General features: G+C 38.8%; 1 protein-coding gene across 1 annotated transcript in view; it reads left to right on the forward strand.

Moving 5' to 3' along the window:
* VWCE (von Willebrand factor C and EGF domains) overlaps nucleotides 1-21,536 on the forward strand; it is a gene marked incomplete at both ends in the record, with an annotated part of 34,294 nt that overhangs the window by 12,022 nt on the left and 736 nt on the right. The window contains 16 exons of the mRNA XM_081332250.1: nucleotides 286-414; nucleotides 1,826-1,942; nucleotides 2,067-2,183; nucleotides 4,040-4,168; nucleotides 5,744-6,168; nucleotides 6,250-6,343; nucleotides 7,705-7,787; nucleotides 9,121-9,208; nucleotides 9,507-9,592; nucleotides 11,314-11,431; nucleotides 13,191-13,276; nucleotides 16,606-16,702; nucleotides 17,380-17,462; nucleotides 18,274-18,364; nucleotides 19,434-19,516; nucleotides 20,639-20,744. Coding sequence (XP_081188376.1) covers nucleotides 286-414; nucleotides 1,826-1,942; nucleotides 2,067-2,183; nucleotides 4,040-4,168; nucleotides 5,744-6,168; nucleotides 6,250-6,343; nucleotides 7,705-7,787; nucleotides 9,121-9,208; nucleotides 9,507-9,592; nucleotides 11,314-11,431; nucleotides 13,191-13,276; nucleotides 16,606-16,702; nucleotides 17,380-17,462; nucleotides 18,274-18,364; nucleotides 19,434-19,516; nucleotides 20,639-20,744 — 1,932 coding nt within the window. The remainder of the gene's footprint in view (nucleotides 1-285; nucleotides 415-1,825; nucleotides 1,943-2,066; nucleotides 2,184-4,039; nucleotides 4,169-5,743; nucleotides 6,169-6,249; nucleotides 6,344-7,704; nucleotides 7,788-9,120; nucleotides 9,209-9,506; nucleotides 9,593-11,313; nucleotides 11,432-13,190; nucleotides 13,277-16,605; nucleotides 16,703-17,379; nucleotides 17,463-18,273; nucleotides 18,365-19,433; nucleotides 19,517-20,638; nucleotides 20,745-21,536) is intronic.

A 21,536-nucleotide genomic window follows, 5' to 3' on the forward strand; every position in this document is an offset into this window, starting at 1 on the left:
CTGGACAGCTATGTGTCTGAAATGGTATTGGGTTTCCTGCGTGAGCAGCGGGTTTGAGTAGATGACCTCCAAGGTCCCTTCCATCATCATCATCATCATCATCATCATCATCATCATCATCATAATCAAAGATGCTAGGATAGACATTTCTGTTCATGCAGCAGTGAAATTGGGGATGCTTTCCTCTACCTCATCCCTTCTCACAGCCCTTGCATTCTTATTACCTTACAGATTTCCCCTAACAGAAACCTCTCTGTGAAACTATCCCATCTTGCTTTTTCACAGACCCACCTGGAGCCTGTGGGGAGTATGGCTGTGATCTCACCTGCAATCATGGGGGCTGCCAGGAGGTGGCAAGAGTGTGCCCTCTGGGATTCTCTATGACCGAAACAGCTAATGGTGTACGTTGTGTGGGTAAGCCAGAAAATGGGGTAACTCCCTCCCTGGGAGTAAGGAGAAACGGACCTTCAACACAAGGGTCATAGAGTTTTTACCCTTTTAGACTCAGCAAGTCATTGGTCTTTAGCTACAGTATAGCAAGGTTGGTCAACATCTGACCACACAGCTATGGCTCCAGAACATCCCCAGATCCTGCTGCTGAAATCTGGTATGAGCAATCATTTTCAATTTTTTGCCCCTAAATGAGAAACAAGTAATCAGAAAGTCCAAAATTTTCAGTCCTAGCCATTCTCTTAACATCATATGCCCTGTGGGTCTTACATACTTCAGAGCACTCCCTAAGGGATGGGGGTTGGGGGCAAAGGAGAGGAAAAGAAAAGGGGTCACCCTTGTCCAAAACATTGCCTGCGACTTCATTAAAAGCTGGATCAATAATTGTAACACATCTTGACTGGCCCAACATTTCAGTATCCTGAAATGTATTTTTGAGCATAAGACTTGCAATTTGGGGGAAAGATAATGTATCTGGGTTTGGCATTTGATCAGTGGCATGTTTATTTTGTTTACTACATTAAAAAAATACGCTACAAATCTTTTTCACTGAAACACTTATACTCTTTACACAAATGCACAAATATATCAACAACTCAAGGCTAAACCAGCCCTGACCAAAATAATAAAATTGAGGCTGTGCTAAAGTGAAAAGGGGTCATGATAGGCTTCAGTGTTCTGAAATGATTTTGTATAAATCAAAAAGTAAAAGGAATCTCTTCAAGTCAAGCTCAACTGCTGACATCACAGACATGACGCTATAAAAGTGATTTGCACTGCCTTCTTCTGAATTTTTTTTTAAAGTTCTCAATTCCACCCACTACTCCATTACACTTAGCCAACCTTCTGATCACTTGGTAGTAGTGTCCTCCCTCGGCACTTTGACTTGTGGTATTGTAGAGACTGGATGTCTGATTTCCACAGACTACAGCACTAGTCAATCACTCATAGGTGACTTGCATGCACGACTTTAACCCTCTTTACAAAGAGCATCTTTTAATTTGTCTTTTAAATTATGGCTTTAGCACGCTTTGGGAAAAAAAGCCCTAGCTCTATGTTTAATAAGCAGAACCAGTATTCTCTTTGTCTACATGGCACAGAAATTTGGTTTACACCAGATGATATCCTGCCGGCTGTAAATTGTTGGTTCTGTCCCATATGAATGCATAATCAGTTTTCCACTGATTCTGGGAAACTCCACCCACACTGGGAAGGGACGGGGGGGAATATCTTTAAATGCATTGCTGTCATAAGAGATGTCTTATTCTTCAACTATGATCATTTAGCCCTGAAATTGTCTCCATTTTTGTCTTTTAATGCAGCTGGTCTCTTCTGCCTTCATATTTGCTGACCCACAAAAATCTCTTTTCTGCAGATATTGATGAGTGCCTGAGTGGTTCCTGCAAGGGGCTTTGTGTGAACACAGAAGGGGGCTTTGTGTGTGAATGTGGCCCAGGGATGCAACTTGCGACTGACCGGCACAGTTGTCAAGGTGGGTCAGACTGGGACTGTAAGAAGGGAGGCCCGTGTGAAGTTTTTTTTTTATAAAAATTGCAGAAGGAACATCAGTAGGATGGATTGTCATGGGCCAATAGTGTTGACCATCTTGATCCCAGATACTGATGAGTGCCTAACAACACCTTGCCAGCAGCACTGCCAAAACAGTATCGGCAGCTATCAATGTTCCTGTCATCCTGGATTCTACCTTCACGGCAACCGACATTCATGTGTGGGTGAGTGGTTCTGCTTTTGTTGGAGAGTTCAGCAAATACCTTTCTTCTAAAATGAGTGGTTTACTCTAGCCTAAAAGTTCTATGACAGCTATAGCTTTCTGGAAAACAAATTGGAACTGAATCATTTGGAGGATTTATTTCATTTCAAAAATGAGGTCCAGGCAGGTATGTTATCACTGCTTTAGTTTTTGGAAAACAGCCTGTTTTGACTGAGACTCCAGGAGGCTGCAGTGTGGTTTGCTGCTGCAAATCAGAGTGACAATGGCTATTTGGGCTCCTAAAACTGCACATTTGAAAAGGGGCTGATTAGTATTTTTGAGTTCTTTGTTATTTTTAGTAAACCTAACAGTGTCACATATCTAAATTTAACAGAGATATTTTCCCAAATTGAGAAATGATTATGGAAAACTTTTCCTGTTCAATATTGTGGTAGTACAAGGTACAAGCCCCCCCCCCCGCAAGCAGACACTAAGCTGCATTCAGTATCAAACCTATGAGATTTCCCCTCATACATATGAATTGCTTAAACTGTCATCCCACAAGTTGCTTTCTTTGAGCAGCAACAGGACTTTCTTGATTTTCCTTGAAGATGTTCAAGAAATTCTACTTGCTGCTTGAAAAAAGCACTTTTTGGAACAACCATGATCTGGATGACTGAGAACCTCCATAGATATTTTCCTTAAAGTGTTCTTATAAGAAAATATTAATAGCAAACTGACTTGGCTCTGAGTGGTGACAGGGGGAATAATCAGTCAAGAACCTGCAGCGGGCGGGTTTGGGGTGGGGGGGATTTGGGGATATATTGTAAAACTTTGTTTTTGTAAAACTTTTTAATAAAAAAAAGAACCTGCAGCCAATTTGTTTCTATTCATTGACCGTATCTCAGGAATAATGCAGCTATCATGCTGACATAATAGGAAAAGATATATAATCGCTTGGGTGACATGGGCAGTATACAAATTTGATCAAATAATAAACAAACAAATAATAAATAATAAAGTCACCCAGATGGGCTTATCAAAGTAGTTATCAACGTCATGCTGCAATTTCTACTGTGTCTGACTTGTCTGACTTTTCTTTTTTTTTGCACTGTAGTAGGCCTGGAGTGTATAACTTCTGGTTTTGGTTTTGCTCTTGGTTAGTAAGCTACAAGTATTTGGCTGGGTGCCTGTTTTATTGTTTGCCTACTAATAAAATGATATTGTACTTTCAAAGTGATTTTGGTTCCTTTAGAGTTTGCTTTCTGCTCTTATCCCTGGTCTTTTCCTTTGCTTTCCAAGCACTTGCACAAAAGCAGTTCTTCAACCCACATTCTCTCCTTCGATATCAACACAGACCCTTTCCCTCTCTCCCCACATTTGTTGTACTTTTGTTGTTTTGACTCTACAGTGATTAAAGCAAATGATACAATTCACTGTAAATCCAAAGAAGATTCACTTCCCATTCCTAAGAGATCAATCAGAATAGAGCTGGAAGGGACCTTGGAGATCTTCTAGTCCAGCCCCCTACTCAAACAGGGGGCTGGACTAGAAATTAAGAAAAATAAAATTAAGAAAAATACAAGAGATTAAGAAAAATAATTAAGAAAAATAAAAGAGAGCCCACAGTTATTCACTATCTATATGCTAACTGTTGCAGAATTAGTGTATGTATGTGTGTGTATATATGTGTATGTGTATATGTATGTATGCATATATTTATGTATATGTACACAATACATTTTATTTATTTATGTCACAATACCTCATGCTTTCTGGCCCTTTATGGCTAAGCAACAAGAATTTCTGCCCAGCTACAAGCTTGGGCTGAGCTAGCTGTGCTGTAAGTCTCTAGCGCCCTGCATCTGTCTGGTGCAGATGTGAATGAATGCCGGCGACCCAGTGAGAAGCGAACCTGCCAACATTCCTGCCACAATACATTGGGGAGTTTTATATGCAGCTGTCATCCAGGCTACCGACTCAGTGTGGACAGATTTTCTTGTGAAGGTAAGGGCTGCCATATAGCTCATCCTGCAAGAAAGCCTTTTTGATCCTTTGCATTGCATCAATTATTTGTTTATTATGGTACAAACCGATCAAGTAGAAAGGTCCTGAGACAATGGGAATATGTATGTGATCAGTGGGAGAACAGGGATATGTTGGTAAATGTGGAAATCCGATCCACATGTTTAGTAAGCCAAAATGACATAGCCCAGCAGAGACTGACTTGCTGCTATAAACTGCCTAGAATGGTGGTTCCATTTGTTCTTCTAGACAATCTCAGTCAGCATATTGTTTCCTCTTCCTTGCTCATCTCATCTATGTTGGTAAATGTCTGGTTGAGTTTCATCGTGCTTTTGCCAAATGTATTGTTCCGATGGAACAGAACTATGACAACTATCAATCAAAATCCCTCCACTTGTTGTTGACATCCCCGTCTTAGTTATGCCTGCTGGTTCTTGGCCAACTCAAAAAACCAAGATCAGTTCAAAGAGGTTCTCAGTCTGTTGGATTAAGTGAGCATGTGGAACTCACTAGATCGGCTTTCTGAGGCAGGAATATATTTTTCTAAAGTAACCGAGAAATAGACAGACAGGAAGGAATATCCAGGTATTTTTAAATGTGCTTTTAAAAGATCTGTAAAATAACTGGCAGCAGTTTTTAACAGTGTATTTTGTCATGTAGAGTTTGTATGCAATCACCCTTGGTACATATTACATTGATAATCACTTCCAAGAAACACTTTATACAAATTTATCTGACCTCGTTTGTTACATAATTTTCCCTGAAGCGCAATTTTGCAATACACATTTTTCACTCTATGCACTTGATATTTTTTAATAAAAATAAACCTTTCTGCTTGCATCTTTTAGAAATGCCTTTTTTCCATGAGTGTCTCTTAAATGATATTTTTATGTGAACTTTTTAGCAGATAAACAGAAATGAGTAATCTCTACTCAAAATTCTACCTGCTCCATAAGTAGTTTGTTTTGACAGATGCTCCCTATTTTTTCAAAATGGGGTTTTGTTTACTCTACAGACACAGAATTTATGAATCCGTTGGGTTCCATTAACGAGGCTTTTCAAAAGCCTCTGTTTTTGTAATCAGATAAGACTGATGTCAAAAGCTGGGTAAAAGGCACAATTGAGTGTACAGTGTAAAAGCTCTTACTCATGGAAATATCTTCCCAATAGTGACTTGGAAGCTGTGTGTTTTGGGCAGGATGGGAGGGAAGGTGGGGAGGGTTTCTGAATATAATTGGCCATTTCTGTAACGGAGTACGTGAATGACCTTGGGGAATAAAGGGAAGAGATGCTGCCTAGAAACAATCAGACAAGAGAGGGAGGACCCCCCATTGGATTAACAGTTTCAGAGGAAAAAACTTAGGAAGAATCTGCCCTAATTGTTTGGGCAGTTAAAAGTGGTGGCAGGAAGTCTGTGCTTCAGAATTGCAAGATTCTGTTAATGCAGTCTTACGAGGTCATGTTTCCTGTCTGGTTTACCTGTGAGGGCTGATAGTTTCTCTCTTTGTGTGTGTTTGTGTGTCTCTCTCTTCCCTGTTCCTTCCTCCTGCCTCACAGGTTTTTCAAAGTCCAGCCTGGCCCCTTCTCCCCTTTTGCAGTCTCTTCAGCAGCCACAGACTCTGCTACGCCTTTCTCCAGAATCCATAGGACCTGTGTTGCCCCGCAGGGGTTCCCCAGCACTTGCTCCCTCCAGTGTACCTGGAACCCCATCTCCTTTCCTGCTCCTTCCCATTCTCTCTGTGCTTCCACCCGCTTCTTCCCCCACTTCCTCATCTCCTCCCCACACCTCCTTCTGGCCCAGGCCTTCTCTGCCAGTAAGTCCTCTGTCACCACTGCCACCAAAGAAGGTTAGCCCATCTCTTCCCCAAAGCCCTTTGACTCCCTCAATTCCCACCCTGCCATCTGCCTGCTGGCATGGAGGGGTTCTTCATGAAGATAACAGCTACTGGACAGAGCCACCATGTCTGAATTGCTCCTGTGAGGTATGTGGCATATTTTAAGTTCTTATCTTACTCTCCAACTTCAAGTATTATGTCAGTACTGCCTGTATTCTCTTATTTCAGGGTGGACAAGTGTTTTGTCGAGCTGTGACGTGTGAAGTTTCCTGCTCTCACCCAATTCCTCCAACCCAGGGAGAGTGCTGTCCTACTTGCACAGGTGAGAGAAATACCCACTAGATCAAGGCTCTATATCAGAGGTCTTCAAACTTGGCCCTTTTATGACCTGTGGACTTCAACTCCCAGAATTCCTCAGCCAGTGTGCCTGGCTGAGGAATTCTGGGAGTTGAAGTCCACAAGTCATAAAAGGGCCAAGTTTGAAGACCCCTGCTCTATATGCTTGTGTCATATTGGATCATGTGGGTCTTCCCTTGTTCTAGCTGTGGAGGATTTTCATCATATACCTCCTTCCCTCTCAATTGATTGGAAGTGGTCCCTGATTTCTGGAACTTGGCTCAATAAGCCCCCATTCCTTTTTGCTTCCTGGGAATTATATAATGTGGTTCTAAGTTTCTTGAATTATCATACTTCATGGATCATCTCATTCACTAGGGCATCTGAAAGTTGGACACAAGGTAGATGCAACTTTATTCAGACAGGTGCCATGTGTTGTGCAACCTATCATTTTATGTAAAATGTAAATGCTCAGATGAATCAAGCTTGTCTTCTAGTACTCAGCTATGCAACATTCTGTGTACAGTTAGCAAATTATAAGATAGTTTTGAAGGATTTTCCCCTGATAACTTTTAATTTAAAGCTAAAAAAAATGGCCATTGTCCCACCAATTTTAAAATTAAAAAGTTGAATTGGTTAAAATCTCATGAGGTTTTCAGGCCTTAAAAGATTTCAATAATATCATCTATTGATTCTAGTATTGTTTGAACTTTGTAAGATTTGGCAATTTCATCCATTTTTAATGTAGTAAATTTATTTATTAATTAGATTGACATCCCATCTTTTCTTCAGGAGCTCAAGGCAGCATACATAGTTTTCCCTTCATCTGCTTTTCCCACCTACCCACCCACCCACACACACAAAAGAGTCCTGTGAGGCAAGTTGAGCTGAGAGAGTAACTAGCCCAAAGACACTATTGAATTTCTATGACTAAGGGTGAACTGAGCTGAACTAAATCCAAGCACAATGCTACTCTAGCTCTCAAACATTATGGACATCATTATAGACTTACTTTAACCCAAAAAAAGTAGCTCTAAAGTCTTCAAAAAAGGAATGGATACAGCAGATGGAACAATGTTTCCCAACTTGGTGGCCTTCTTTAAGACTATTGGCCCTAATAGGAATGTTTGCATGTTGGACATAACTGAAATACAGCTTTTAACTGTGTTCAATAGCCAAGAGGTACCTTGAATTATCTGTGACTTGCAAATGGTGATTTTGGAGAGCGTCTAGCAAGTTTTTGAAAACATCTACATGCTTCACAGTTAAGAGAAAGGTGTAATGGGGCCTATTTCCCTTAGTTCTTGCCCCTTCAGAGAAGAATCTTCTCATTCCTGTTTCCTACAGGCTGTTTCTATTATGGGATGTCCAGAGTTGAAGGGGACGTATTCTCTCTCTCTGAGGAGAACTGCACAGTCTGTGTCTGCCTGGTGAGCCTCAGGGAGTTGGGGCTGGTATTTCTTTGAAGACATATAAATTATATACTTGCTAACACTGGTATCTTTAGATGGAAATAAAGCTTCAAGTAATGACTGTTGCTTTTGCTAGGAGCCATCTAACAACACTGTACTGAAACTTGTAAATGTTTTAAAGGGCATCTGTTTTTTTGACCAATAGCCCAGAAAGCAGGGTTGAATTAAGAGGGTTGAATTAGAATTATTCCTCCTCCTCCACCACCACCACCACCTCCTCCTCCTTCTCCATTTTACTTTAGTACAAATTATTATCCAATTTAACATGACATTTTAGGCCCACATGATTTTAACTGGATAATGTAGCCATATCTTGGGTCACTAATTTTCAGCTATTTTTCAAAGATGCCAAGTTTCAAAAACAAAAATGAAGAAAGAGGGGAGAACAATACTAGAGTGGAAGACAAAATATTTTTCAGCTTCTATCAAACTTGCATTTTCATGTTGCTTTCATGCCACCCAAACTCCTTTTCTGAACCTGGCTGTGCAGAGGCACATGCAAGGAGGGTTCCCTCTGATTTTAAACCTGTGCAAGGATCCCACAGGCAGGAGCAGGATATAGTGTGTTACTATCCTTCTCCCATAGCCCTTACAAACCCCTCACTACAAGCTGTACTCTCTTCCTTTTCAGCCTTCATTGTTAGCACTCTTATCCACATAACCACTGGGATGCCTGTCTCCAGTGGTTGAAGTCTGCTATCCAGGAAGAGTGCATAGAATTGATTGGGTGAGCAGAGTTTTTCCAAGGGGTAATTTTGTAGGTGAGATGCACTGAGACTCATTACCAGCCACATTGTGGCTAGGAGCATTACTAATCCTACTGTTAGGCAGTAGGTGTTACAAAAGGAGAGCATATTCCCCAGAGTTAAATTAATCATTATTGTAATTATTGCCAAAGAGAACCTCATAGGATGTCTCTGTCCCAAAGCCAAAAATAGTGTTGGTGGTCTTGGTACTAAACACTTGACTCAGAGCATGCACTGCTTATCTGAGGTGGCAAAATGCACTGAGATGGTCCAGAGTGAGGAGCATTTGGAACCTAATGGAAACAATGGGTGTGAGCATTTGGGAGGAGAAGGATTATGTTCATGATAAACCATTCATTCTTTGTCACAGTTTTTCTCATGTTGTTGCCTAGAAATTTTAGTGGCTGAAATCTAAATTATCCCGATGCCACAAGTTTATGGAAGACATTCGCAAATATAATTCAGATGTGATATTAGGCTGAAACTACATCGCAGAAGAGGAAAAATCAACCAATCTGCACTACAATGTTTGTTTTTCATTCTAGGCAGGCAACATTTCCTGTATTTCTCCAGAATGTACACCCAGTCCATGTCCTAGTTCTGTTCAGACAGACTGTTGTCCCTGCCAGCCAGGTAGATTTCGATTACTTAATCATTGCCATAAAAACATCTTGTTTTTTAGACACAGTGTAAAACAAGAAGGGTAGAAATAAGGGGAAGTCATTCTTTGAAAGACCACATCTAAACAAATAGAATATCCTATGAGTAAGTGATGCTAGAATTCACAGTATAAAGTGGAATAAATTTACATAATAAGAGCTATGGGCACAAGAACATAAGAGCTAAAAATTTGTAAATGTGATGCCATAGATTAATTGGCCCTTTATCTGGTCACCAATCTTTCTGCTATGAATGTTGCTTTCTTCTGTAGCAGAATGTCATTTCCGTGGGCAAATATACCCAGAAGGGACCGAGTTCAACCCAGATGGTGATAACTGTACCACTTGTGTGTGCAGAGTATGTATTTTATCTACCTTTACTCATCAACCTTTCTTTTTATTGAAATTTTTTATAATATAAAATACATAGAAACAAAGATAATAAGGGAATGGGGAAGAAACAAAAGCAGTGACTTCCAACCATTTTCAGGGCAGTAAAATATGAAATAGAGATGGAACCTCATTTTTTTACTCTATATATTTAGTAAGTACTAGCCATTTCTATAACAATAGTTTAATCATCAAAAGCCAAGATCAAAGTTTCATTTTTGTGTGTTTTGAGTATAAAGTTCAGAAGCAGTTTCAAGTAGAAATAAGACAGTATACGTTATTTTATTTTATTAAAAAAGTTAATTTTGCCATCTCTGCCAGCTCCATCAGTTTTTCCATTCATTCTTCCATTGGAGGAATTGATTTTGTGCATATAAAATTCTCACTCAGGTCAATGTATATATGAACAAAGTTCCATTTCCCCCCCAAGCTCTTTGTCCAATAGTCTTAAAAGGAAAAATTCTGGCTTCCATTTTGTTTTTGTTTTAAGAATCTTCTGAATTCAGAATCTTCTGAATAAAATATAAATCTGGCTCCAATATTTCTTTCTTTATCACAAGTCAACCAAAGATGATAAAAAGTATCTTCTTTACAATTACATTTCCAACAATACTTGAGACACCTCTATACATCGTTTACAGTTTCTCAGATGTACCTTTAATTATCTCAGAGGGTGTGCCAATTAACTTTTTTTACTTAATATACACAGTCTCTCTTGATTTCTTTCTCTTATGTACAGACAAATGCACACTGTTATAAGTGTTATATTTTTCTCTCTCCCAGTGAAAACCATGTGATGAGATATAAACATTGGCAGCAGCTTAAGACTTTCCTTACATCATTTTACCTAAGAAACCATGCATCTCAATTATTTAGAAGGATGACTTTGATCTTTTATTTCTGGTTTTCTTGAACTTTTGTAACGTTTCTTATCTGTTAAAAGAGAAACATTTTTTCTGCTTCACTGCAGAAACTTGAAACTATTATATAAGTTCTATTGGTATTCCAGAACTATATGTCAGCTGTGAAATTGCCTAAATTAGGCCTCTGAAGGGAAAGCTTATTAATAGCCCTCGAATGCTCTGTGGCAAAGAAGGGGCAAGATAGAAAATGTTGAAGCATTTTTTTAAAAAATAATAATAATCATGCCACATCTTTCTTTTGCCATGGCACTGAAAGTGCTGACAAATTAAAAATGTGAAAACAAACAAATAAATACAGTCAAACTCAATTTAAAAACATATAACTTGTAAAATCACATGAAACAACTCCACGGGCATATTTCTGGAGATTTTTTTAATCCTTTTTCTAAATATGGAGCTATTTGGGCTAAAATACTATCATGTGGGAATGCGTTCTACAAATAATATCCCTTCCGCCTAACTGAAGTCCTGAAGGTACTAAAATGATGGTACCCAAATAAGACAAATAGATCAATGGCACCCTGTTCCATCCAGCTGCTGCCAACAGTAGATCACTTACTAAGGTGACTATGGAATTCTTAATTGCATATACTAGTTGGAAGCCCAATTGAAACAGATCCAGAAAATCACTAGAGAAACTTTGCATCGCTTGAGAGATTTCCCTAATTTAAGTTAATTTTCGGTTAAAAAGAAATTGTGGACACCTGCCTTGATGACTTCCTCTCTGTATTCTTTCTATTAATAATGGTACCTGGTCCTTCTTCAGCAAGGTGAAGTGGAGTGCTCCTTCATTCCATGCCCCACCCCGGGATGTCCCCATGAGGAATGGCTGTTGGCTCCAGGACAGTGCTGCTTCAGCTGCCGAAAGACCACACTTATGACAGGTGAGATCCTTGCAGTCGGCATGCGAGAACACATGCAACTATGATGTGAAGGTTCTTGTAAGTAGTAATAAAGTATCATTAAATATTTTGGGGGAACTGTGTATTAATGTATATTAGTAGATTTATAGGGAATCTAACACTTAAAGATTACTGGAATATTACAGGTTGTCTTCAATTTACGACCACAATTGAGCCCAAAATTTATGTTGCTAACTGAGAAATTTGTTAAGTGAGTTTTGCCCCATTTTATGACTTTTCTTGCCACATTTGTTAAGTGAATCGCTGCAGTTGTTAAATTAGTAACACGGTTGTTAAGTGAATCTGGTTTACCCATTGACTTCCCCTGTCGGAAGGTTGCAAAAGGAGATCATATGACTCCAGGACATTGCAACCGTCATAAATATGAATCAGTTGTCAAACATTCAAATGTAAATCACGTGACCATGGGGATGCTGCAATGGTCGTAAGTGTGAAAAATGGTCATAACTCTCTTTTTTCACTGCTGTTGTAACTTGGAACAGTCACTAAGTGAACTGTTGTAAGTTGAGGACCACCTGCATTTAATTAATATACATTAAGATGTTAATGTAATGTTAAATTATATGCCAAAGTTTTGGATTTTGATTCTTTATTGTGGATGCATCAAGTGTTGAGGGTGCCAAACAAAATAATTATACAGTATCAAGGAACTGGAAAAGTGATAATATTCAAGATGTCAAAAAATGGTTGTCAGAAATGTGCATCTATCTGTTTTGGAAAAATCAAAGGATGCAGCAGTAAGTTTTCATTATGGGAGAAATTTTGTGATATCTTACAATAATGTTTTCTATTGTTTATATTGCAGTAGTGAATTCATTGGTGAACCAATGTCTGTTGATAAATATAATATATGATACATATTTTTCCTGCTTAGTTTCATTTAGTTTACATTTTTAATTTTTAAGCTTTTTGTAAGATTAAAGTTTGCATTGTGAAAAATAAAGATATTAAATTAAAAAAAAATTAGTCCATAAGACCAGAAGGCAGACTGACCTAGCAGTTTTTTGCTAGCTTGCTGAAAGGGGATTAAAACACAGGATAATTTCCAAACATCTAATATAATTTTTCTTTATCAGGTTAGTTTTCACAATGCAAACTTTATCCTTACTCCTTATGGTCCAAAATTGCTTCAACAAGAGCATCCTATTCTTTCTCTTGTTCTCCTCCCTTAAGGACACACAGTATTATCATCAACATCCAAACCCAAGCATTCAATACTTACACAAAAGGTTAAGATACACACAGCAAGCAAGTATTGATGCAAGTCAAGTTAAAATTAGTAGATCATATAATCTTGGCTTCTGATCTCCCTAAGTAAAGCATTCTTTGGAATCAGTCATTCAGAGGTAGCCCTGCTGTTGGCACTGTCCTTACCTCAAGAAGGATCCTTTATAGCTTTGGCCCAGCCAGAGCCAGTATAAATGAAGGCAAGTAGAAAAAACATTTGGCTCACAATCCCTGGAAGCCTCTCTAGGAGTTGTAGCAAAAAATTACAGTGCATTACTTTCTTCAGTGAGATTCTTTATGGTTAAGACACATGGAACACATCAGACTAAATATCAAACTAGCTATCCATGCAGGTGTTGATTCTCTCTCTTACAACCATGGACATATTGATGTAAATTGCTGATAATACTTCTCCTAACAAGCATGCTGGCAAGAGAGAGACTTTTATTTTTTTCTGAGATGTTTCTTTTCATTGTCTCTCTTCTCTGGACAGGTTGCTTTATAGATGATAATGGAATTGAATTTCCAGTAGGACAGCTCTGGTCACCGGGTGATCCCTGTGAGTTATGCATCTGCCAGGTGAATGACAACCTGCTCTACACTTAGTTTCAATCTTCCAGTCTCCTATCTCTTCTTCTTCTTCTTCTTCTTCTTCTTCTTCTTCTTCTTCTTCTTCTTCTTCTTCTTCTTCTTCTTCTTCTTCTTCTTCTTCTTCTTCTTCTTCTTCTTCTTCTTCTTCTTCTTATTATTATTATTATTATTATTATTATTATTATTATTATTATTATTATTATTATTATTATTATTATTATTTAATAACTTTATTGTCACTTTGAATGTACACTAATTGGCATACATTAAAATGAAATTTCATTGCATACAGCTTTCAAAGGGTCACCCCCTCTGATATACACTACATAAATATGACAAAAATAAATAAATAAATACAGAATTATGCACATACCCACATATATTATATGAGACAGAGAAACAACAGTCTAGTTCCGGTTATGTATACGTGTGCATGGCAAGAAACACGAATTTTGCGAGTTTGCCAGATGGATGGCATAGGGAACAAAGCTAATTACAGAATCAGGTAGTCCTGCTAGAAATACTTCAAAACCTCCTCCCAGAGGGGAGCAACAGAAACAGACCGTGAAGTGGATGTGTGGGGTCTCTAACAATGCTTTGAGCTCTTAGCACGTAGCACTTGTAAACAGCATCCTGAATACCAGGGAGCCAGTATCCTATCTTCTCGGCTGTCCTTACCACTCTCTGTATGGACTTTCTATCTGAGGCATGCTGCCACCAAACCAGACAGTGATGCAGTTTGTTAAAATGCTTTCAATCATGCCTCTGTAAAAAGTGGCCAGGATAGAAGGAGAAAGATGTGGTCTCCTCATCTGACGCAGAAAATGCAGATGCTGGTTTCCACGCTTCACTAAGGATGATGTGTGGAGAGACCAATTATTATATCATCATCATCATCATCATCATCATCATCATCATCATCATCATCATATTTTTATCCTGGGCAGAGTCAAATAATTGTATTAAATGCAGTCCTCCAGTATCTAAGTTGGACAGAAAAGTACGCCGGCGTATATTGTGCCACCGCCTTTGACAATCCATAGTCTGCTTCAATAATGAGGCTGCCATTTTACTGTTTGAATGCTGGACAAGTTAAGGAAAGTGAAAGGAAACCACTTGGCTTAATTTCTCCTCATACCAAGTGTTGCCTGTCAGTGAGAAAAACGACTACCGTTCACTACTGAGAAAGCCAGCAATTCACAATAGACATTGGTCTATTGCTCTTTCAGAAAGAGCCTTTCAAAAATCAGCCTGAGGCAGACAAATACTAGCTATGCATTACATGAGCAGATCCACTAACCACCAGGGATCTGTTTTTCTCATGCAGTCTAAACCAAAATGGCCAGGGGAGACAGTGCCCATTGTCTGCAGGCAATGTTGACTCCAGTGTATATGGCACCCCTTGGCTACACTGAATGATGGCATCACCTCCTGCCAATGTGAAATTTTGCATTTTTAGAATTATACAGAAGGAGGGGTAGCACTGGTGGTCTCTATGCTTTGACACCTTTGGCCAGATAGAATGGTGCATATTCACATTGTAAATCAATAGATCCACACTTAACAGTCTTGCATTTCCTTTCTTGTCATTGTCTCTTCACTGCTTGCAATCTCCTGGTTCAATAGTAATTTCTCAGTTTGCCCCAGCATTCCAGATGCTACCTGCTCATTTGCTAGGATGTCCCCATAGGCCTCATTAGGTAGAAGTGATGACCCCTTCTCTGTTATTGCACTGATGCCTGAAACTAGGCATCTCTGGGCTAATCCTGATTGAAGAGTGCAGGCAGAGCACTAGTGAGGCTCTAGGACAGGGGTAGGCAACCTTGGCTCTTTTATGACTCATGGACTTCAAGTCCCAGAATTCCTGAGCCAGCATGTTGTTGTTAGTTGCGAAGTCATGTCCGACCCATCGCGACCCTATGGACAACGTTCCTCCAGGCCTTCCTGTCCTCTACCATCTTCTGGAGTCCATTTAAGCTCACACCTACTGCTTCAGTGACTCCATCCAGCCACCTCATTCTCTGTCATCTCCTTCTTCTATTGTTTTTTTTTAATTTCATTCTATATCTTAGTTATACATCATTTCCCCATAACAACAAAGCCAAAAACACTCTGTGGTGCAGTTCCTCCCATCATCATAGCCCTATAAAGGGAGAACAAAGAGAAAGATGGCAGAACTGAAAAACTGGGAAATGGGGAACAGCTTTCTGAGATAGGATGAGATCATCTGTACTACAGAATGAGTGGAGAAAGTTCTGCTCTATATTTGTAGGAACATTTATACAGCTTGCTTTGGTGTATGATTACCAAGGATACTGTGCTTTTTATTGTTGTTGTTAGCTGCGAAGTCGTGTCCGACCCATCGCGACCCTATGGACAACATTCCTCCAGGCCTTCCTGTCCTCTACCATCATCTGGAGTCCATTTAAGCTCACGCCTACTGCTTCAGTGACTCCATCCAGCCACCTCATTCTCTGTCGTCCCCTTCTTCTATTGCCCTCGATCTTTCCCAGCATTAGGCTCTTCTCCAGTGAGTCCTTCCTTCTCATTAGGTGGCCAAAGTATTTGAGTTTTAGCTTCAGGATCTGGCCTTCTAAAGAGCAGTCAGGATTGATCTCCTCTAGGACTGACCGGTTTAATTGCCTTGCAGTCCAAGGGACTCGCAGGAGTCTTCTCCAGCACCATAGTTCAAAGGCCTCAATTCTTTGGTGCTCAGCCTTTCTTATGGTCCAACTTTCACAGCCATACATTGCAACTGGGAAGACCATAGCCTTGACTATACGCACTTTTGTTGACAGGGTGATGTCTCTGCTTTTTAGTGTGCTGTCTAGATTTGCCATGGCTTTCCTCCCAAGGAGCAAGCGTCTTTTAATTTCTTGACTGCAGTCCCCATCTGCAGTGATCTTGGAGCCCAGGAAAATAAAATCTGTCACTACCTCCATTTCTTCCCCATCTATTTGCCAGGAATTGAGAGGGCCGGATGCCATGATCTTGGTTTTCTTAATGTTAAGTTTCAAGAGTCAGCATAGCTGGCTCAGGAATTCTGGAAATTGAAGTCCACGAGTCATAAAAGAGCCAAGATTGCCTACCCCTGCTCTAGGATACGAATACTAAGATTGTAATCAATTCTCCCAAGATGATACCATTCAACAATCACCTTATTTGGGTGTAATATAATAGAAGTCTTCTAGAACCTTTTGAAGGCAACTAATAGAAGATGATACTTCTGCTGGGATGGAGGCAATGGAGGGTCTGTCTTCCCAAAACAGACCAGCATTTTGTGCTGTGGGTTTCTGTGAAGTTCTTTTCTGTTACAGGCAGATGGTTCAGTGAGCTGTAAGAGGACAGATTGTTTGGAGATGTGTCCTCATCCAATCCAAATCCCTGGACAATGCTGTCCAGATTGCTCAGCAGGTAAAATTCCATCTTTTCAGAAAGCTGTTTTCTTCTTAGGGATGTTCCTAGAACATCCATATTGTACAACATAAATACAGCTGTTTTGAAAAACAATGCGTACATAATCTTTAACATTTTTATACCAACATTGTGCAGAAAATGAAGACAATCGAATCTTAAAAAGACTGCCCAGAGTCACTGAGCTTCAAATGTCACATACATTTAATAAATAAAAGATCAAATACCTTTTAATTCTGCTTCTTGCCTCTGCCTTTTGCTTTTAAAGTAGACAGAATATTGTTCTGTTCATGTATAAATGTGAAAAACCTATCTCAAATGAACATTCCTGCTTTTAAAAAAATGTATCCTGGTACTCATTATGAGAAGACAATATGTATAGGCAAAGTCATTGTAAGCCAAGCAAATAATTTCCAAAACTATTACTTTTTGTGGTAGCTGTTTTTCCCCAATACTTAACAGTAGCAGGTGCTTTCTACATTACACTTGAGTACTTACAGATGAACGTTTCCTAAAGTTTCATCACAAGGCATTGTGCAGTTATTTTGTCCACCCCACCCCAAACAAGCATCCATCCATATGATGTCTACCTGCCTTATGCTTTGTTGAAGGCTTTTATACAGGCCATCTGGCTCAAGCAGACCAAGTAAATATGTTTTTCCCTTTCACAACAAAAGGTTGTACCTATGCAGGGAAGATCTTCTACAACAATGAAACCTTCCCCTCTATCTTGGACCCGTGTCTAAGTTGCATTTGTTTGGTAAGTCCTCTGCTTCTCTTACCCCAGCTTAAAAAAAAATGCTAAAACCCTGGTAATTGTGAGTGAGCAAGAGTCTCTGTGAGCGAGTAGGTGGCTATATACATTTTCTAAAACAAACAAACAAACAAAACTGTTAATAACTTTCTTTGGGCTAAGAGGCCACTTCCCAAGAGGGAATCAAAATGGTATATCCATTCCACTCTCCCTTTACCTTTCAGAGAGACAGATGTAATTTATGTCATGCTTATATGCATGGGGTTTTGCATGACATCATGTAAAAACATCCCAGGATATCCCAAGACAGTAGGGACACAGAAAATTGGACATGACTAAAAAGGGGAAGAATTAACTCTCTGGCATTTCTTACTGAAATAATAGGACTTCAGTCAATTCAAGGGAAAAAGTCACAAGAAGGAATAATTTGAAAATTGCTCATGATGTTCCATTTGCCCTTGTCTTCTATATTTAACACACCTCGCTTGACGCTTAGAAAACAAATCTATTTGCTATTTTTGTGATACATTCTTCTGCAATACTACAAGAAGTATATCCCTATTACTAAGGAATGCGCTATTTTTTTGGGGGGGGGAAGAAATAGAAATAAGGAAAAAGGGAGGGGAGGGGAAGGGAGGAAAACAAAAATGTGTTAGGAGTTGAAGATTTTAAATTGTAGTATAATAATATTGCTTTGCCATTAATATAGGTTCTTCCTGTGTGTGTGTGTGCGTGTGCGTGTGTGTGTGCTTGCGCATGCTTCTGCATGTGTGTGTACATGTACAACTCTATGCATGTCTGTGTATGGATCTTATAGCTGGGCTCTGTAGCCTGTTCTCCCGTGGACTGTGTCGTATCCTGTACATATCCTTTCCATCCAGAAGGCGAGTGCTGTCCAATTTGTCATGGTAAGCATCACAGCAATGTAACTTTTCTAAAAGACTATTCCAAATGGAATCTATATACCGTACTACTAATTGCATTTTTTGCTATTGCTTTTCAAGAGAATTTGTGTCTTGGTTTGCATTTGAAGCACAATTATTGAGTATAGTTATTTTGCTATTAAGATGGAATTAAAGAAAAATGTTGGAGAAAATAAATAATAATAATTATAAAATAACCGTTATTTTAGCCTTGTGGCATCCTGCTTCTCCCAAATATACATAGGAACTGAATATGTTGCAGGAGAAAATTTAATTGAAATGCCACTTCCTTATTGAAAAGGAAGCAATAAAAAGAACAGAAGCTGAAGGGAGGGAATTTCTAGTAAAAGGCACTAAAAAGCCAGAATAATGCTTTGAAGTCAATTTTAGTTGGAATGGTGCGGGAACTGAAATTTTTGGCCAGTCCAGAAGTAAGCAGTGCTACAAATCAAGCTTGGAAAAAATCTTATTAAAAAAGTGAGCAATCAAAGGACTGCAATTTTTAAAAAAAAACATGCATTGTTCTCTTACAAATCTGTAAGAGAAACAGTTTTATTTTTGTGTGCTGTACTGTTCTGTGTTCTGGTCTGTGTACTGATGAAAAGTTTGCATAACTTGTGGGTTTCATATTTTCATGCAATGTAATTTGTTTAAAACAATGTGCCTGCAATTGACATTTATTTATGTAGAAACTAAACAGTTGTCTGTATAGTTGGTAAGAATATATGCATGGTTTTTATTGCTTAGATGAGACTAAAAATTAAAATGTTAGAGAAGTTTGTTAGTAACTGGTTTGATTCTTAAATATTCAGCTTGATATCTGATGGGTTGTTTACCTCTCTTGTGATAGGAATTCTCATCTATACAATCATTTGTGCAATAGTCAGCAATTGGGATGTTCCAGTAATCTTGAATAATATTTAGTATTACAGAAAGTAATTTCTGAATTTTTATATGACACTATATTATAATCTGGTCACGTTGCCTCATAAGCAGGTCTGTGAATAGCATGTTCACGGTTGAAACTGTATTTCTTATGCATTTTTCCCCATAGACTGCAATTACAAGGGAAGAAAAGTAATCAATGGACACAACTTTGTTCCCGAAGATGAACCCTGTGTTTATTGTACCTGCCAGGTGAGATGTGAAGGTTTTGGAGTAAGAGAGACTCCATTTTAATGCCCTCCATTTCTTTACCCTCTTTCTTGTTGTTTCTTTTGAAATCTTAAATAGGCCTCAGGTGAGATGTGGTTGATGACTCCACTCACAGTATTATATGTCAACCGTTTCTTCTTTGAGTCCTTATAAACTCCTACTTGTGCCTCCAGTTACCTTGTCTCCTGTCAGCCTCTTTCTTGATTGCCTCTGATTTTTCCATCTCCCTCCCTCCCTCTCTCTCTCTCTCTCTCTCTCTCTCTCTCTCTCTCTCTCTCTCTGTGTGTGTGTGTGTGTGTGTGTGTGTGTATGGGGGGTGTCTTCTATCATAACTTGCTTTTCCATTATGTATCCAATATAATTGCTTTAATTACTGTTGAATAGTCTGCAGGGTAGGTAGCAGAAACTGCAGAGTCTCTAAACAAACATTTATTCATAGTAAACACAGCAAATAATTTAATTAATCTAAAGTAGATAAATATAGTATAGTATAGGCCAAAAAAAAAGAAACAAAAGAAAGCTGATCAGTAGCAGTTGAAATCTTGCTAAGCAACAGCCATAACTCCTCCTGGCCTAAAAACAACAGAGGCCCTGTCTTCAAGGAAGATAATTGTAACTCTTCCCACAATACACAACAGCTTCATTATTAGTGCTTCCAGTGATCAGTTGGTATTGCTTCTCCCAGTCTTACAATCCATTATATTCTCATCAATTTTCTCCAGCATGATATCTCAAGAGCATAATTTCTTCAGCCTTGTTGAGGATCTAGGTTTCACAGCCATTTACAACAAAGAGAACATACTGTATTCAAGCTCTAAATTTAATTCTTCCCTTCCATATTTTTGTGTAGCTTCCAACTATGCCATGCAATACTAGTATAGTATAGTGTAGTGTAGCATAGCATAGCATAGCATAGATTACAGTAGCTTAGATTAGTATTAGCATTAGCATTAGCATTAGCATTAGTATTAGTATTAGTATAGTAATCCTACTAAAATAGAACATTCCTAGGAGAGAAGGACATCGGAAGGCAATGGATTCACCTGTTATCCTCAGTGATTTCTTGCTGGGTTTGAACACCTCTTTTATTTTCTCTCCCTTCAGCTTGGGGAGGTGAGCTGTGAGAAGAAGACTTGTCCAAAGACTTGTACAGAGCCCTTTGGTCCTATAACTCATTGCTGCTTGGACTGCCAAAATAATGAAGTTATGGGTATGTATTTTTTTTGTCACATCCGTCTAAGGAATGTATTGCTCTTTGTTCCGTCCTCTCAGGTCTACAACAAGGATTCAACAATTTGGAGCACAGAAAAAAATTATGTGATATTATACTACCTCTTTTAAGGAAATATAAAATATTCTATGCAGTTTACAGAAGCTGCGTTATGTCTGTTGTGCAAAGTGAAATTCAGGTCTACAACAAGGATTCAACAATTTGGAGCACAGAAAAAAATTATGTGATATTATACTACCTCTTTTAAGGAAATATAAAATATTCTATGCAGTTTACAGAAGCTGCGTTATGTCTGTTGTGCAAAGTGAAATTCTCTGGGATGGCATTGGAGGTCAAAACAGAGGAGATATATTTTCAATTATAGGGTATTTGAGACTCTTTGGGGAAATCTGATGAACAAATTCTTAAAAAGTCTGCCTTCCATCTTCTGAAAAGATGTGCAAGCACTGGTATGCAAGCACTTTTCTATTCTGATGTTCTGTAATGAGGTTTCTTAACATATTCAAAGCTGCAGAACATGTTACAATGTACTTTCTAGGTTCCCCAATTATGCTCTGTTCAAGCTGTATGAAATAGTCCTTTGTTCATGAGTGATTACATCTACTTTTGTGATCCAGCAGGAAATGTTTGCACATGTTTGTGTATGCTCATGCACAGTTAAATTCACTATGGATTGAGATTTGTACAGCCTAGAATACAAGTAATAGGTAATATTACATTTGCCACAGTGATTCAGAGCAATGAATATTCAATCTAGTTTGCTTTTTTCAC

This window comes from Vipera berus (assembly GCF_964194415.1).
Source record: "Vipera berus genome assembly, chromosome: 1".
Lineage (NCBI taxonomy): Eukaryota > Metazoa > Chordata > Lepidosauria > Squamata > Viperidae > Vipera > Vipera berus.